Source organism: Mesocricetus auratus, unplaced genomic scaffold (genome assembly GCF_017639785.1).
Source record: "Mesocricetus auratus isolate SY011 unplaced genomic scaffold, BCM_Maur_2.0 Super-Scaffold_4256, whole genome shotgun sequence".
NCBI lineage: Eukaryota > Metazoa > Chordata > Mammalia > Rodentia > Cricetidae > Mesocricetus > Mesocricetus auratus.
In genome coordinates this window covers 113,031,101-113,049,922 of record NW_024429182.1, presented here as the reverse complement: position 1 = coordinate 113,049,922, position 18,822 = coordinate 113,031,101, and the positions used below count along the sequence as shown (strand labels likewise).

General features: G+C 49.6%; 1 protein-coding gene and 1 long non-coding RNA gene across 4 annotated transcripts in view; both read right to left on the bottom strand.

Annotated features, from left to right (window-relative positions):
* The window catches only part of LOC101840294 (cell migration inducing hyaluronidase 1), a 150,339-nt gene that overhangs the window by 60,536 nt on the left and 70,981 nt on the right, over positions 1-18,822 (bottom strand). For all 3 annotated transcript variants that reach the window (XM_040729076.1, XM_040729074.1, XM_005077854.4), the window contains exons 2-4: positions 5,713-5,822; positions 1,385-1,531; positions 782-920 (exon numbers count right to left, since the gene is read on the bottom strand). In XM_040729076.1, the coding sequence (XP_040585010.1) occupies positions 782-920; positions 1,385-1,531; positions 5,713-5,822 (396 nt within the window). The remainder of the gene's footprint in view (positions 1-781; positions 921-1,384; positions 1,532-5,712; positions 5,823-18,822) is intronic.
* The window catches only part of LOC121133180, an 83,691-nt gene continuing 70,697 nt past the window's right edge, over positions 5,829-18,822 (bottom strand). The window contains exon 3 of the long non-coding RNA XR_005869957.1: positions 5,829-8,256. This is a non-coding gene — a long non-coding RNA (uncharacterized LOC121133180). The remainder of the gene's footprint in view (positions 8,257-18,822) is intronic.

Genomic DNA, 18,822 nt, shown 5'->3' with positions numbered 1-18,822 from the left:
TCACTGTGTCCCTGCCTACACTCAAACATGCGTGGCTGTCACTTCTTAGAACTTTTGGTAGCTTAAGGAGGGGTCACAGCCAGAAGGGAAAGCCATGTGGAACTTTCCTGTCTTCTTGTGCATTAGTCTTCTCCAAATGGAAGCATTCTCTCCTGGAGAGTGAAGCAGTGCTCCTAAGACCCAGAAACCTAAGGGAAGTCAGAAGGCTCAGAAGGGGCTCTCCCAATGGATGTATACAAGCAGCTGAGGTAGAGGGGACTCTCCTGTGAAGTTGCCTGCCTGTGGGGTCAGATGCTCTGGGGATGCAGCTTTCATGAGTGGTGGCTTTTAGGTGATGCAGTTACTTTTAGTCACCTATGTTCTTATAAGTAACCCCAGTAAACCTATAGGTTCCCCAAGCTAGAGTTGGGTAGAATTGTTTCTCAGTCTGTCATAGATGCCCTCTCTGGGGTAAACAGATATTCGTTCACACCTTGCTATGAAGCATTGCACACTTGTCCTTTATAGCACTAGTATCTTTTAGATTCTCTCCTGCTATCAGGGACTTCTGTGATTCAACTATTCCATCCGTATTCCATCTATACCATGATGAACAAAGGGCCCGTGGACTCCTGCTCATCCACTTCACCCACGTCTATCTTGTTCATGGCTGTGGTCCAGTGGGCAATGGTGGTTCCTGTCCTCTATAGAAGTCTAGACCTCTCGCCTCCTTCTCCTTTGGAAAACCTCTTTCCCATCATACCCAACAGCAGTGCATGACCCCTGAGCAAGGTCATCCCACCTTCCATAAAGCACAATACTGAAATTGCCCTCAAAAGGGCAAAGGGCACTCCCAGCATGCAGCTCTCCACCGTCATCAATCAGAATGTGCCGGGCACGCAGCACGATGTGCTCATGGTGGTCTTTAATGACAAGTTTGCCTGAAGAGAGAGAATGCGGAGGTCTGAGAAGACAAGAACTTTAAGTAATGCTAGAGCAGAACCCAGAGCAGATTCCCCGAGCCCCATCCCTCTAGGCAGGCAAAAGGGCACATTTTCTCAACACTTCTATGCCCACTCTCTTGCAGAAGTTACTTTTCTTCATCATCTGCCTTGCAAGATATACACAGTGGTCATCTGGTTCGATGCCATTACTCCATATCCTGAGTTTAATCACCAAGCATGTAAAGGAGAGAATAGCAGGCCCCTTTTAAACACTTTTTTCTTCCCAAGATCAGACCTTTGACAAGCCATTTCTCAGTGCTTTGGGTTGATGGTCATCTAAAATCTCCAGGTGCTCTGGCATGAAACCAAAGCTTGGAATGTTTGTTCTGTCTATCTCAGCTCCTGGCCATTTAGATCCCATTTGCAGGGCTCAGGGTGGTGGAATGGACAGGAAATCTTACCTCCCTGTGAGATGGTGATGGAGTGGACTGTGGCGGAAGAGGTGAGCAGGAGACTCCTGCCCTGACCAATATGTACTTGATGGTTTCGGTCATGGCCAGGGGTCCAAGGCTGCAGTTCAGGGTTCTGGTCAGGACATTCAGCTGCCGCTACCAAAAACAATGAAATGTCACCATGAAGACTGACCAGTAAAGGATAATGGGGGGATGGGGAATACTTCATGGCACCCATTTCTTTTTTTTTTCTTTTTTTATTATTTATTTTTAAGTTTAAATTTAGATTAGAAACAAGGTTGCTTCACAAGTCAGTTCCAGGTCCCTCTCCGTTTCCCTCCCCTCCTCCCATGCCCTCCCTCCTACCCCCCCAATATCCCATCATTTCCCCAGGGAGGGTGAGGCCCTCTATGGGGGTGTCCATAGTCTGTCATTTCATCCAGGGCAGGGCCCAGACCCTCCCCCAAGAGTTCAGGGTTAGAGTGCATCTCACATTGTTAGATGGGAGCCCAAAGTCCATGTGTATACTCGGGATGATTACTGATCTACTGCCCAAGGCTCAATAGATTACCTAGGCCTCCTCACTGACACCCCCAGTCAGGGATCTTGATCAGTCCCATGCTGGATTCGCAGGCATCAGCCTGGGATTCAAGAGCTAACCCTTATCAGGTCTGCTGTTTCTGGGGGTGAAACCAGCCCAGTCTTATTCCCTTTGGCTATCAGTCCTCCTTCTCTGTTACTGGCTTTTTTGAGTTCAGCTCAGCATGGCACCCATTTCTTCTCCACCAACATTAAAAGGAAGTCCAGAGAGATGCTCTGATACAGGAGGCAGGTACCCTGGAGTGTGGCCTCACTCTTTTCATGACTTTATCATGTGACTCTGGACAGCTCTCTTCCTTCTCTGATTCAGGTGCCCTTTTTGCAAGATGTGGGACTGTTCTGCCTGGTAGGGATGCCATGCTGTAAGCTCCTCTGAGGGTAATAACTCTTATCACTGGACATGTCCTCTGTAGGCATCTACCAAGTGACACATGTAGCAATATTATAAGAGATACTGGCTCGGCGAGCACAAGTCACTAAGCCAGGACGGTTTCTACACTTGTCCAGGCTAGTCTTATTCTTTCTGTCTTGAGCTGTCACTCCAGGAGCTGAGGAAGAGGCTTTTTGCAGGTTGTGTGGACTTTCCAGGGTAGGGAGCCACCTTCTATTTCTCTAAGGTCAGGCTGCACTTCCTGCCCTCGTGCCCCAAGGTAGTCTAAAGCCAAATGTGGCCAGCAGGCATGTTGCTCTCGAGTGAATCAGAGTAGTTAGCCGGACAGTGAGACTCCTAGATTTTTACAAATTTGTTGAGATCTGCTCCAGGTCTGTGCCATGAAAGATGCAAGAGGGACATCTCTGTCCTAGGAGCTGATGCAAGAGGGACATCTCTGTCCTAGGAGCTGATGCAAGAGGGACATCTCTGTCCTAGGAGCTGATGCAAGAGGGACATCTCTGTCCTAGGAGCTGGACGAACCAGCCTACGGAAAGCAAGGGGAGATCCAGAAACAGAAGCAGGAAGAATGGGTAAATTGCCGTGAGACTGTTCTCACTCAGCAGTTAGATTGTGAGGAGTAAATCAGGAGAATTAAAAGCAACACAGAGTGTCTGGGGAGGCGGAGGTCAGACTTAGGCGAAGCCACGAAGGGAAAGGATTCAGGTGGGGGACCAGGGCAGGTACTGATTGGAAGCAAGCTCCACAGGGCAGGGAAGTTAGAATCGCTGCATCTGGCAGGTAAAGTGGGTACAGGAGCCACATCCACAATGTGGAACCAGAACCAGTTCCAATTCAGTGCCACAGCAGCCAGATCTTTGGGATATTTGGCTGTTCTTCCGATGTGCAGGAAGGAAGTCATAACTGCCATAGTTGGAGACCTGAAGGAGAGTTGGAGGGAGATCTGCCCTTGTCTACACTTAACAGCACCAGACAGGGACTACCTAGGCTTTCACCAAGGCCGTTTTCTTGTGTAGGTGCTGATCCCCACGCCCCACACTCTCACCCAGGTCTGCAGCGGCCACCTTTGGCTCCATCTGCTTCCCTGTTGGTGTGAACTTCACATTTGTGGGGTTTCAGGGCTTCCAGCTCCTGAGGTTCCAATAATAACACAAGGAGCAGATGCAGAGTTCCCTGCTGGCTGGAGAGACGAGCTCTACCAGCCTGTGCACAGGTTGGGCAGCTCCCTGCTCAAGCTGGTGCTCAAAGCTCTAAGAGCTGGGTGCTGGATTGCACATCTAAGTTTATCTCCAAACAGGATAGTCAGGAATCTCTAGTAACCTCTCACCAGCCCTGGGCATGGGTTCAGTGGCAATTCCCGGAGTGTGGAGAACACATGTGGCCACCCGGAGTGCCCGAGAGTACACTGACCTGGTCTCCTGCACCAAGAACCACCTGGGGAGGATGGGTTCCCACTAAGTGAACAGTGCTTCAGGCCTCACTGCCTCACTTCCAAGCCAAGCCCACCATCCTTCCCTGTCCAGGAATACAAGTCTGCAGGCAACTTTGCACCTCGGCCTGGCTCTGGTGGACCTGGTCCTATAGGCTTGCCCTTCACTGGGAACATGAACCCCACTCTCCAGCAGCTCTGAGACTGTGGCTAAGACAGAGCGCTTCCTTTGTAGAAGCTGAGTATTTATACATGTAGACCAGTGAACAGCTGGAAATCATCAGTGCCATCCCTGAGACATCACCATGGCAATCACATTGATTTCTCTGACTAGAGCAGAGATCCCGTGAAGCAGGCTGTAAGGGAATGCAGGCTATAGCTACTTGAAGCATGAATGGCACAGGTGATTTCTACCTCTCTCAAAGAACACAACTAAAGGACACCAGAGAAAGGTACAGCTCCCTTCCAAAGGATTTATACGTAAACTGACATGTTGGAGGAAACACCAGGAAGTATCTGAATACTCCTCTCCAAGTTGAATCACCACAAAAGATAAACCAAATGCAGCTTCTAACCTGGAGGCAGGTTGATTGAGAAGATGCATGAACTCAGACAATGTCGTTAATCATTGCACTGAACATTGATTGACATATTGCCTACTTGCTATGTCACCCAAGAATTGGTACAGTTTTGTAAGAAACCACAGTGGAGGCATTTTATGCTACAGAATGTTTCCTTCCTCCAGTCGGTTGGTAAACCATGTAATTCAATGTGAGGTCCTTTATTATAGAAAAACAAAACTCAACGAATAATAATAATAATAGCATTTTAAGATGAGCATGGTGTTAGCAGTAGTATTATTAAACCCCTGTTTGGTTTCTAAGATTTGTGTCTGTGCTTCCTATGTCCTCCCAAAGGTGCCAGTTATTTAATAGCTATTTTCTGTAGCCTGGCTGAAGTGTCCTGGGCTTCTAATCTTAATTTAAAATCATGTAAATATCACTTGCTTGGCACCACAAGGAAAAAAATACCACAAGATAAAATGAAATCACTTAAAAACAAAGTTGACAATACTGAGAGAGCAAGCTAGATCTGAGTAGGGTGCTGTGGTACACGCCTCTAACCTAGCACTCAGGAGTTCAAGGCAGGCAGATGGCAAGTTTGAAACTAGCCTGGATCATACTGAAGAGAAACTGTCTCGAAAACAAACAACTGGACGTGGTGGTGTATACCTTTGATTCCAGAACTCCAGGGGCAGAAACAGGCGCTTCTATGAGCTTAAAGCCAGCCAGAGCTATCTTGTGAGGTGTGTGTGTGTGTGTGTGTGTGTGTGTGTGTGCAAAACAAACAAAACAACAAAAAAGAAGACACCATCTAATACTTTCTCAGAGCATTGTGGCTGAAAAGATTCCATGGGGCCCAGATCCTGATCTGGTGATACCAAGTGGGAAAGAATGCTGAGCTCTGAAATTGAGTAGCCCAGACAGAGACAGAAAGCTGAATCTCAGTTGGATCCCTCCTTTCCCCTTCGCTTTCCTGGGCAGTTTTTAAATTTGTGCTGTCAGGTAACAAGATTTTCTCTAAACGTACAAATTTCTGGTCTCTTTTAAAAATTCAAAATATCTTACAACAATGTCTCCCCTTCCCAATTGTCCAGCATTGAGAGATGGGTTCTCCGTTAAGTGAATCTCAGCTCCATGGAGGCGGTAGTACCCTCCAAACTAGGTTCTCTTGCAATGGAGCTCAGACAGACGCTGAGCTTGCAACCTGGGGTGATTCTAGGCTAGCCTGTCATTTCCTAAGAATACTTGGGGCAGGATGAGGCTTGCCAGGCCTGGCAACCAAGGTGTTCAATGAGGACCCTTCCCCAGAGACTCCCTGTGATCTCCCTCCCCCAGCAGTCTGCCTGAAACTCACCTGTAGATGCGGCCACTGAGAAGTCAACCCGGAGGAGCCAGCCCATGGCCAGCACAACCGTGAGGGAGACATCATGCCTCCCAGCAGCTCTCAGCCCAACAGCATGCTCCCTGAAATGTAAGTGCCAAGTCAGAAGTGCATCTCCACCATAAGCATGAACAAGAGACATGGAGTCACCCACACAGCCGGGGGACAGGGACATGGCACGAGAGGCACACCCACAGACCCAGCGCGGAGATCTTGAGTAGTTCCTCACCTACCGTGACTCAGGGCCAGGCAGATCTGAACACGCAAACTCGATCACCATTCTGCCCCTGTCCTGTAGCTCTGAGCTAAGTGCTCCTCGAGCTCCCTCCCTTTGAAATCAAGCCGTTCTACCAAAGCTGAGAAACAAGAGGAACTAAAGCTAAATCGGCAATCACAGGCTTGCTGTGTGATCCCAGCTGTGTGTGGATTTCTCTAGATCTGGTGGCCTCATCAGGGATGGGGTAGATGAGCTGATTTTGAAGTTGACATTGTCAGCGTATGCTGCTCATCTGTCTTCTCTCTGTGCAGTAATAGAACATCTGGCTTTCATCTGGGTGCCTGGCCACCTAGGATAGCCAGCACATGCTTCAGTTTCCTTGTGGCCTTCGGATTAAGTTCAACAAATGAAGCAGGTTTTCAGTCAAAGCCCTTAAGGTAAAGGAAAAAGGGCTTCCTTCCTTCCTCCCTTCCTTCCTTCCCTCTGCCTTTCTGCTGGACGGGATGCAGGTAAGGTGACTGGAACTCCATTAATCTCTTGTAGGGTAGGAACCAAGCGCCGAGAATGGCAAAGGAAAGAGAGAAGAGATCTGGGATAGAGCAACTCTGGGTGTCTGGATGATGGATTTATTCTTATGCTAAGGAGGCAATTTAATTTCTATTTTATCAGCCTTGTATTTTTAAAAGATCCACTGTGATTTATTTGTTCTACCTTTTACTCACACAGAAGGTGACTGTATTAAGCTAGATAAGCATCACGGTGAGGATTTTAACAACACGGATAGGGATTTCTTTCTGGTTTTTTTTTTTTTTTTTTTTGTCTTTGTGCTCAGCGATCCCACTTGGGCTTTGGGAGGGGCAGCCCTAGATTCTGAGCTATCTCCCCAGGTCCTTCCCAGTAGACCTGCATTTGTGCCCAGAACAACCAGACATTATCCTGAGACAGTGGCTCCCAGAGGCTCCACCTCTCGGGCCTGCCCAGCAGCTAATCTGATGCCCCTGACCTTAGGCTCAGTGAGGCTCTTTGTGCCAGCTCAGCGAACTGAGGCAGGAAGAGGGGACCTCCTGCACAGGTGGGCTGGGAGGAGGGCTGGAGAGGAAGGAGCAGCTCAGAATCAAAGCTGTGTGTCCTCTCCCAGCACCCTGCCTGACCCAGGCTGGCTCGGCCAAAACAAGAGAGGCACTTGTCTCTGGTATCTGGGAGGCTGTCCCCCCCATGGCTCCCAGGACAGACTGCTGGAGAGGATGAAGAGGGATGGAAGTGAGTGGTGTATCCAGGCCTCAGGGGAGAGACACAGCCCTCTTCTCAGGTCTCAGCTAGCTTAGACAAAACAAAGGCAGCTTGCTGTCAGTTGCCAAAGAGCCTCATAACCTCACTGGGCCACATTCTCCAGGGAAGTTGGACCAGAACACTGGTACCCTTGCTTTGTGGTGGAATCTGGTGGAGCAACATGAGGTATGGGAGAGGGGGTACTCCCTTGGTTGAACTTATGAGGACGTCATACTTCTGCACAGAGCCCAAGTCCTTCTGAGGTCATGTGTCAGAGGTCCTTTTGCTTTGTGGATGGATGTAAAGACTCTTCCACAGAAGGGAGTCATACCCAGCTCCCTTCACTGACATTAGTCCCTTAGCTGTGTACTCGCCAGTGTCTGAGTCACAGGCGGTAAAGAGGTCCCTGTGCCCAGAGCTGCCCCATTGCGGCATACAGCCTTCAAGCATTCCTGAACACAGAGGTTCTTGGGGCCTGGATACAGTCCTGCTGCACTGGATCCTACAGACACCCATGTTTCTCTTAGGAATAGTCCACCTAGAAGGACACTGTTTTCATCTGGTCACTGAAACTTCTTGCAGCAGGGCTGCAATCCAGCTTCTTGATTGGTGAGGCAGGCTTGAAGCAGGCTTTGGCTGTGGAAGGCCTTAGAAGAGCTCACAGGGAATGATGTTGGGGATTTCTGGGGATACCCAGCAGCTGCAGGCCTGCTCACCCTGCACTGGCAAGGCTACAGGGTTTCTAGGACATTGGTGATGATAGTCTCAGCTGGCCTGTCCTCTCAAGGCTGTGGGAACGCTGTCAGCATGTAAGAAGAATCACATGGCTTCCTCAGCAGACTTGCACTCCAGACCATTGCACATCTTCATGGTAACAGGTCAAGTTTCCAGACGTTCAAAGTTCTCAAGTCCAGCTGCAATACCAGCCTTGGAGATGCAGGCATCAACAGAGGAACAGGAGTGTCGGTGGCTGCCAGGTGCAGGGACTTTGTTCATCCGTCCATGGCTGTCCTGGAGTCCCAAGTTATTACCTGTAGAGCAATCAGAGTATTAGAAGATCCAGTGGGGAGCTGGGGAGATGGCTCAGTGGTTAAGAACACTGGTTGCTCTTTCAGTGGACCCAGGTTCAATTTCTAGCACCCACGTGGCAGCTCACAACTGTCTGTAACTCCAGTTCCAGGGGATCTAACACCCTCATACAGACATACATGCAGGCAAAAACACCCGTGTACATGAAATAATTAAAAATAACAACATCCAGTAGTGTCCAGAGCGAGAGTACTCATGAACACACTTGTGTCCTGTGGCTTCCCATCTCCCAGGGATGGACATTCCTGATGCCTCAGAGGCTGCAGAAGACAGAACTTTCCATAGGAAAGAAGGATAAGTAGGGAGAAGGATCCGCTGAAGCTAAGGCTCACCCAGAATGAGCCAGAGCACATTTCTATGAGGAGTCACGCAGGGACTATGTCACCTTCCCTGACTCAGCCAAACCCTGGACAAGACTGAGTCAACAGATGAGCAAGACAACAAGGTGGTCAGGAAAGTGGTTGCCAGAGCCTTCCTTGGGCTCTCTCATTCTTTGAGATTAGAGAAATGAAATGATACAGCATCAAACTGCAGGGCCATTATGCACATCAGAATAGACACACCCCCTGAATTCAGCCCACAAAGCACTGTGTTGAACTGGAGGTCAGCATGGAAGCACCAGGAGCCACTCATAAGCAGGGACACTCAGCCGGTGATAAGAGCCTGGAAGGCGGGGTCTAAAAACCTCAGCTTGAGTTCCTGTTGCAGCTCCCATCAGCTGTGTGGTTTCAAGCAGGTCACTCAGCTTGTCCATGCGTTGGTTTTCTTGTGAAAAGGGGGAGCAGCAATACTTCTCACAACCTGGACTTAAGTTGTGAGAGGTGATTGGGACATAAAGCTTAGAACACACCGGCTCATGAGGCCAGTGAGATGACCAAGCAGGTAAAAGCGCTTGCCACACAAGCCTGCAGTAATAAGGGGGATGGAGATGGAAGCTCACAGGCCAGCTGGCCTGGAATGCACAGACCCAGAGCAGAAACGAGAGAGACTCCATCTCACGGTGGAAGGAGAGAACTGACTCCTGGAAGTTGTTCTCTGACCTTCACACGTGCCCTGCCTGTGGCTGTTGCCTTAACAAGAATGAATAAAACTGGAAAAGGAACAAACAAACCCCCACTAGTTCCCAGGTCCCTTGTGTTTGGATGATGTTCCATGAGAAACATGAGACGGGTGGTCAGGTACACTATTCTACTGCCACGAGGACAGAGTGGAGAGGACTGCCATGCCAAGCAGAAAGCCTTGATCTGCCACCTTGCCAGCCCTTAACCCAGATTCCAGTCTCCAGAACTGTGAGAAAGTGAGTTCTTGCAGGAACATTGTCAGGACGACTCCGATGTTTACAGCTAAGCATGCAGTTTGCTGCTGGTGCCTTTGGAGCCTTTAAAAGGTGGAGTTAGGCCCTTGGGGGCGTGACCTGGAGGGGGCTAAGAAACACTGGTCTTCCCTTCTCTCTTGTGCCTGCCAGCCATAAACCAAGCAGTTCCCTACCCTCCACGCGTTCCTGCCATGATGCGCTGCTTCACCACAGGCCCAGAAGCCGCAGAGCCAACTGGTCACGGACTAGAACTCCCAAGCTGTGAACCAAAATAGACCGCCTTCTTTAGCCCTCCATTTATCACGGGAACTTGTTATGGAAAGTTGACACCGATATGCAAATACACAGCCGTACAAAACGATCACAGTCCTTCTGCCACCCAGTTTTCACACCCACGATGACTAAAACTGACATGAGCGTGGCTCCTGCTAGGCACGACAGCTGCCAGGTTCCCTTTCCATAGTCACCGCGGAAGCCACCCTCTGCAGTGTCCAGTTACGAACGAGGAAACCGGGACACAGACTTGGGGTTGCTTAAGATCACACAGTCAAGAGGCGGTGAATTCAGCCCAGAGTCAGCTCCCTCCTCCAGAACTGTGCTTCCGACTCCCAAAGGTTAACCCTGGCATCTCAGAGCACAAGAGCTGTCCGTGCGCCTCACTCCTTGGCATGTCCATAGGTTCCCAGGAGTGCTCATTAAAAGGCACAGTCTCCCCCAGAGGGTTGAGACAAGCCCGAGCCTCTGTTGAGGCCCACAAAACTGGGTGGCAGCTCCACCAGGATTTGAACCCCTGGGTCAGACTCTAGCTTCCCACTCTGTTAAATGGGCACAATAACCACCTCAAGTATCTCTCTACCACATCACCGATGAGAGTAGTTCTTGACTTGGGCCATCTCTCTGTCCCTTGGAGACAAAATTGTGAACCTGAAGTCAGTCTTGAGCAAGGTTTTGAGAGGTGGGCAGATGTCTCCAGCAACACCTTTGAGGTCAGAGAGGCTCTGGCATCAGCGTTTTGTCAGGAGACCAAGCTTTTCTCTCTGTGAACCCCGTATCTCCACTATGGCTCCAGGAGCCAGAATTGCCTGTATAATATTGACTGAGACCTTTTCTAGCCAGGCACAGGATGTCCCAGTGGCCACCAAACATAATGGCAAAACCGAAACGCAGAGACCAAGAAATCTCATCCACTATGCAGAAAGCCCTTCAGACAGATGACGAAGATACCTTCTCTAACATGTCCCAAGGGAGCCACCCTGCTTCTTGAGTCAGGGAATAGGCAGCTGTCCCCTTGGTTACACCTGATCTGTACCCAGGCCTAGCTTTCTCCTAACAGAGACACGTATCTGCCTGGCCATCTGGTCTGGAAGCAACATCCTAAGAGAGGAGGAGGCTGGAGAGTGAACAGATTGAGTCCTGATGGGAATCACAGGGAAACAGGAAGTTGAGCCCTTGGGAAGCCCCTTAGTCCCTAGCTCCCCTTCACCCTTTTTCATAGTGCTGCATTAGTAAATTCCTCTTTGATGAAACATGTGAGACATCTGTGCAAGGGACCCCAGGGCCAAAGAGTCCAGCCTGCCCCTCTGACGCTGGCATCCCTCAGGCTGCTCCATGACGCTGGCCTCTCAGGCCCGTGCCATTCCATCATGCATGCACCTGCTGAGACCCGCTTCATTGCTGCAAAGACCAGAGCCCCCCACCCACCCCTGTGGCTCTGCCAAACCAAGCCCTTCCCCAGGCTTCTTAAGATGAAACCTCTGCACCTTCCTCTCCAGCCCACAGAATGCTGAGGGACCTCTCCCAGCTGCACTTCCCCTCTGCGTACCGTTACCAGGCAACCCCTCCATGAGCAGATTCTCACCTGGCAGGTCTAAGTAAGGAGGCTGGCTTTGCATTTCTCTTTCTTTCTTTCCTTCTTTCTTTCTTTCTTTCTTTTTTCCTTCCTTTCTCTGTTTTTCTTTTCTTTCTTTTTTTGCTTGTTTTGTGGGTTGATTTTTTTAAAAAGCAGAGTCTCATGTATGACAGGCTGGCCTCAAACTCACTGTGTATCAGAGGGTGGCCTTGAGGTTTGGGTCCATTTGCTTCTACCTCCCAAATGCTGGAACAAATGTGTGCTATCACCCTCAGCTTTTTGGGGGTAGGGGTGGGGCGCAGGGTCTATATAACTCAAGCTTTTCTCCAAGTCATGACCTGCCTTAGCCTCCCAAGTGCTGGAATGAGAGTTGTGTCACTGTGTTTAGCCCTGACTGAGCCTTTTCTAAGCTAACAAGTGAGGCCAATATGGCTGGGTGGTGGACTGTGTTCTGAGTAGCAGGGATATAGTTTAATCACATTCTCTCCATTCTACAGGAGGACAAACTGAGACCCACAGAGTAGAAGGAGGTTAGCTGCATTAAACTGAATCAGGTAAAGGAAAGCCTGATCCAATATCTATTGGAGAGTGTCTGAACCAAAGTTATGAGACACAAATGACCTTCCTGTTTGCTTTCGAGGAAGGAGGAGCCAGGAAAACTGGGTCTATGCCTTTTCCCTTTTTTGTCCCCTCAAGTCACAGTTTGGATTGCAAACACATGTCCTGGGTGCCTTGTAGAGGCACAGATAGTCATACATCCTCTTCACTCCCTCCCCCAGAGGAACATCCTTTGGTCTGGAAAATTCCCCTGGGAGCCACCTGTAAAAGCCATGCCTGGGTGCTGCTTGTACAATGGCTGGACTCCTCACCATGGACTACCTCCACCTAAGCTCAGCATCAAGAGCCCTGCATGGTCCTCATATCCCATCAACCCATCACCAGCCAGCCGTGAGGCTGAGACTCCCAGTCTTTGCTGACAGCCCTAGGACCCTGCAGCCCTTTCAGCGCTCCTGACCTTGGTGCCCCTTGAGGACTGTGCAGGTGTGGGGAGAAGCAAGCCAGACCTCCATCTTCAGGGATTCCTCCAATCCCAACAGTCTTAGCAGAAAGCCCTGACATTGAAAGGATGGAGACAACCCTCCAGCAAATCAGATACTTTGCATAAGAGTAGCTGCTTACTGCTACTTAGTTGCTCCTGAGGATAAACCTTTACTCTGCACTAGACAACTAACTCTCTTCCCTTTTTTTTGTCTAGAGCTTTGCTGTATTTATAGGCTATGCTGGCCAATGAGTCACAGAGATCCCTCTGTCTCTGCCTTCTCAGTGTTAGAATTACAGCTATGTGCTACTATTTCCAACATCTTACACGGATTCTGGGAATTGAACTGGGGTCTTCATGCTTAGTGGGGGAGGGGGGAGGAAGTGCTTTACTGACTGAGCTATTTGCAACTCTAGTTACTTAGCAACATGAAGCAAGTGAAGCACTCTACAGCTGTGTGTGGTGAGGCCTCCACAGTGAGCACTGGACCTGAACAATCTGCTGATGCTCATGTCAGGATTCCAGTCCTGGTACTCAGCGATTCAGATGATGCACACTGAATCAATGAATCTTTTTAGAGCAATGAACTCATGGTACCGCCTGGGCCAGTGTGGGCTCTAGCAATTAGAATACAGTTCCAAGTCTACAGACCCATCCAATCAAAAACTGCCCTGGTAAGGATCCCATAACCTTCTCCGACAGGTCCTCTAAGTGACTGTGATGTGTGCAGAGTCCTGATTCAGTTCAAAAGAGACACTTGTCAACCATCAGTTAAGTGTCAACTTTGTGAATGTTTGGCATGGTATTGGCTAAGTGCTGACAATGCCCAAAACATTGCAAGATAATCTTAGAGGCATCTGATGGGCCACGTGAGTGTGAACTTAACCAGTCCCGTAACAACCCAAGCCTCAGTTCTCCCTGTGGGGAGGTACAGAGCTGTTAGGTGCAGTGAGATAATCCTCCTACAGTGTGTGGCACAATGCAGGTCCAGGGTGACCCTCCTCACGTGTTGGTATGGCACCATCATCCAGACTTGTGTTCACTGTCTGACTCAGTTACCCATCAGCCTGGACTATGAAGCAGGGCTGATGATCTGGTCCCTCTCTCAGTAATGGGCTGGGCTTACCTAATCAGCAGCTGAGAGGTACATCTAAACAAGGAGTGCTGTCTCAAAGCTTGTCACCAGGACTGCCAGCAGGAAACCACAACATGGGGCAGTATGTTTACGGAATGAGGAGAAGGCATAAACATGACCCAATGGGATCCACACACTGGCAAAGGTTCTGCCTGGATAGTGCAGTGTGGTGAGTGTAATGATGAACCTAATCCCTCCTGCACCCAGCCTGTCTACTGGAGGGAGGACAGGATAAGGGAGGAGCCGGCCTTCCACCTCTGAGGCTGCAGTAGGGAGCCAGAGAGGGTTACTTCTCTGATGATTTACATTTCAAAAATTGCAATTGTAGTTTTCTCAGATTATTGCAGGGGTGGGGACATGGTTTGTCCTCTGCATTCAAGCAAACTCCCCCAAAGAAGAGAGAGATGAAAAATCTAGGAAGATGACACTGTCCACCCAACTCAGCATTACAGGGGCAGTGTCGTGGGGCCCAGGGATGAAGATGTACGTGGGAAAGAGAACAAAGACACACAGGGCACCAAGAGAGCAGGCTCATCATGCCCCAGCCCACCTCTCCCTGCCCTCAGAGCCAGTGATTTGCCTCCTCGATTTAAATGCTCCTCTGCTTCATCTCTGTCATCCCAGCCGCCACCCTGCACATGCTGTGATTTGGAGTAGAATACTCAGTTTCTGCCTCTGAGTTCTCCCTGGCTCAGAGTCCCCATCACTGCTTCTTCCTTTACAGCCACAGGCTCCTGAATGGTGCATTTGTGCGTGCGTGCATGCATGCATATGTGCGTGTATGTACATGTGTGTATGTGCTCTTATGTGTGCATGTTCATTTGTATGTGGGTGTACATGTGTGCTCTTGTGTGAGAAGGACAAAGGTTAACCTCAAGTGTTGCTTCTTAGGAAGTATCTACCCTTCCTTCCTTCCTTCCTTCCTTCCTTCTTTTCTTTCTTTCCTTCTTTTTTTTCTTTTTCCTGACAGGATCTCTCACTGGGACCCGGCTCTCACTAACTAGGGAAACCTGGTTGGACAGCAAGCTCCAGGGAACACTGGTCTGCTTCTCTGGTGCGAGGATTCTGAGCACTCACTGCCACACGGGCCTTTGTGTAGGTGCTGGCATTGAACTCAGTCCTTATGTTAGTCCAATGAGTGTTTTATTGTCTGGCCTAGCCCCCTAGCCCCTAGCTGTAACTTCCTTTTTAAGTATTTCATTCAACTGTGAGGTTGTTGTGCCTTCCACTTTGGGGCACAGTTGCCTGAATGTCATGACTCCAAAAAACAGGTTTTTTTTTAATGGAAGACATCAGCTTCAGGCTTGGCATACAATGGTGCTCCAGCCAGCACTGAATGAGCAATGGGTTTGCCAACTCTTCACGGAACGAACATATCACTGAGTCACAGTGTTGCTCTGCAGCTTTGGGCTCTGTTCAGTGCTCTCAATAAAACAGGTGTTTTTAATGTTGTAACTAGATCCATTTAAATAAAAACATTTCTTCTCCTTCAGCTCTCCCTCTGTCGTTTAAGCTTTGCTTCTACCTGAGGAAAATAATGTCTTCCCTATTCAATTTGGATATGACCTCTCGCACCCTCCCCCCACCGCCCCACATCATGAAGTAAGAGAGGAAGTCTTGACTGATACAATTGCTAAACCCAAGGTGAGCCTGCCTGTGCTCCAGTTAGGAGCGACTTGAGGTGCTGGCTGCAGGGAATAGTCTTGACCTCTCCCAGCAATTCTGGTGTTCTCTGTAGAGCCCACAGCATGCTCTAAAAGTTAGCGGAGTATCTCAATGCTTCCTCCTTTTAATCCCCTTATATTTGATGCCTGACACCCCTGAGACTCACTTGCTCATGTAGATAGTGTCTTGGCCCTTTGGGGTATGACTGAGCTACTTCTCAGGTGCCTGCACCCAACCTGTTCCCAGCTCTAGCTGCAAATGCCCTGGGACTTCATGGGACTCTGTCTTCATTCCTGCCAGCTTCAGTTTCTGGTCCTACTGCTGCTGGCTCCATTCAGGGTGTTGGCGACATTCATCTCCATGTGAACTGGGGTGGTGGCTGCCTCCTATCTCACAGTGAAAGATGCTGCATCTCACTGGGATAGAGGTAGAGCCCAAGCTGGGTTTTCATCCCACCAAGGCACTGGAAAGTTCTAGAGTGTTGTTCTCAGTTCATAGGGGTCTGTGTATCATGAACTGCACGGGTACCTGAGTTCCCTCTACCCTGAGCCCAGCCCACAGTCCCTCCAGCATTTGCCTGCACTGCACATGCTACCTTTTCCACTATGACATGCCTCTCTCGGGGGCCTCTTGTCCTTCCCTGCATGGGAGCATCTGCCTAGTCTTCTCAGCCCATCAAATGGGTATATTAAAGTGATCATCATCTGGAAAGGTTTGATGCTGTACTGCCCAGCCCAGGTTCCTCCTCCTCCTTCCCAGTCTGTCGATTCCAGTAGAAATTTGGAGACAAAACCTGTCACTGGAATTAAAGGCAAGTTGCTCGAGACCTCAACTGCAGCTTCCTAAGCTTTCATCTGAAGGCTTTTGTTTCTGGCATGCTGGGGACACTCACTGAGGCCAAGACACATAAGGCCATGAGCAGCTGGCTGGATCACAGAACACAGAGAGTTCCTGTGGGCCAGAGAAAGAGACGCTGGCCTCGCTGGCCTCGTGTCTTCCCTGGCTCAGAAAGTGACGGTGGCGGTAAACACTTCATCAGCTGTAGTCTTAAGTGAAAATTCTAGCATCGGCTATTGACTCAGTATTCCTCCTGGCTTGAGAGTGTCCTGTGTGTGCCTGCTTGTTTCTGGGGTTCAAGGAAGATTTCTGCCATGTGCCCCTCCCCATCACCTCCCATCCGGCTGGAGATACATGCTATTCATCGTGTGTGTGTGTGTGTGTGTGTGTGTGTGTGCGTGTGTGTGTGTGTGGTAGACAGGTGGGTGGGGACTTGTAGTTGTAGTCCCACAAAGAGATCAGAACCTACGTGAAAGTGAGGGTGCTGAGGGGTGTAGAGGTGGAATGTAGAGTCCTGTCTATAAAGTACCTCAAATGTGAAGTTAACTTGTTCCCGAAAGCTTGCAGGCCATTAGCAGACACAGTGGGAAGCTGGCGTATGTACTTTATGAGACACAGTGACAGGATGACTTCTAGACAGAATGAGAGCAGATCTGGGAACTTCTGGATCACTCACACACACACACACACACACACACACACACACACACACACACACACACACACACACACACACACGCTCGCACTGATGCCTATAAGCTGGGTCATCACTCCATGCAGCAGGAAGCAGCCTGCCCTGCATCATGTGAAAACTCACAGTCTAGCTGGGGTTGTATGGAAAGAGCAGAACCAAACAAGCAGATTTGAATGACTGCTGGTGTGGGGTGGGGCAGTGGCAGCAGGGGAGGAGCCTAAGGGAGGAGCTGTGTGTTGATGTGTCAGCAGAGACCTAAGAAGGGAACAAGGAGCTGGGAAGTGCTGTGGGCACATACAGATGGGGAAGAGTGTGTGAGGGCAGCTGTAGGTGGAGCTAGGCCGAGTTGATGGCAAAACAGATACCACCATGGGCCAAGGAGTTGGGTGTGAACTCCTAGTAACTGTACTGGGATGGGACAAGGGCCAGGCAAGGAGAAAAGGATTTTGAGCAAGGCATGTCAGCTGCTGTTTTTACTCTGTGTCTTTGCCACTAAGGTGGCCCATGCCCCATCTATGACTCCCATGCTAACTATTACTCCTGCTGGCAAATGCCTCCAGACATGGTAAGTATATCAGAGGCCTGAGTGGACCGCACAAAACTGTATCTAGACCCTGGGGGAGAGGAAGTATGGGGAAGGTCCAGGAAAGGTGGGCTTTTTTCAGCCCACACAGCACATGTAGGAAGGGACAGATTGTCTGAGAGACAGCAGAAGAAAGTCAGCTGTGAGGGAGGGCTCTGTGTATGCTTCTGTCCAAGCTACTCTTACAGAACAGAGTGTAAGGTAGGTTTCTGTTTGCTTGTCTGTTTGCTTGTTTATCTGTTTGTTTTGTTTGGGATAGTCTTACGCTGTAACCCAGGCTGGCCGAGAACTCTCTCTCTCTCTCTCAAGTTGGCCCCCAAACTCCGGTCAATCCTCCCATCTCAGCCTCTCAAATGCTGAGATCCTAGGCCTGAGCCACCATGCCTGGGAAGAATCTTGTTCTAAAGCTTCTGCTTCCCTGACTAAAGGAAGGACAGTTCCAACAGAGACGAGCACACCATGGGCTCAGAAGGGAGGTGGGGAAGTGAGGAAGAAGCTGGAGACCTGAGGGCTCTATGGGGTCTGAGACAGTGTGTGTGTGTGTGTGTGTGTGTGTGTGTGAGAGAGAGAGAGAGAGAGAGAGAGAGAGAGAGAGAGAGAGAGAGCATGAGAGAGATGTGTCACTGATTGTCACTGAGATGACTGATGCAGGCCGAGCTCTCCCAAAGGCACAGTAAAAAACAAAGCATTTTCCTTTATACCCAAATAAAAGAAAACTGTTTCCCCTCAACTATATCGATACTACAGGCTACTAACTATGCCAGGTGCTTCACACCAAACAGGTCCCCAGGGCTCTGTGTACACTAACTGGCATCCTACAATTCAGTTGTGCCCTGGCACTGTCATGTGTCATGTATATTTAGCCCCCACAGGGTTGAAACCTATTTAAACACAGAAAGGGCTCATTTAGACAGCATTTAGACATCCGTGCTGTGAACTGGGCTTCCTTCACACTACAGAGTAGCTAGTCATGGCGGACTCAACACCTGCAATTCCAGCCTTCAGGAGCCTGAAGCAGGATTGCTACAATCTGAGGTCAACCAGGGCTACTCGTCCAGACCCAGTCTCCAAAAATATAAACAAACAGACCAAGTAGTCAACAAGCAAGTTAATCAGAATGTTGCTGGGAACAGACTGGATAGCAGCCATGTACACACACTCAGGGATGGCGGAGCATGTGAGTATGTGGCTTCATCAGACCGAGGTCTAGGCATAATTGGGAATGAAGGTGATTAATTTGAAGCCTTAGAGGTTGGTGGAAGGTCATACTGTGTTTAGTGTGAAGAAGGAAAGGAGCTGGGCAGGAAAGGTCATTACTAAGAGTGCAGGAAGGACAGCACCAGGCCACAGGCTTCCCAAGCCTCGGAGCATGCTGGGAATTTGGCGTGCCT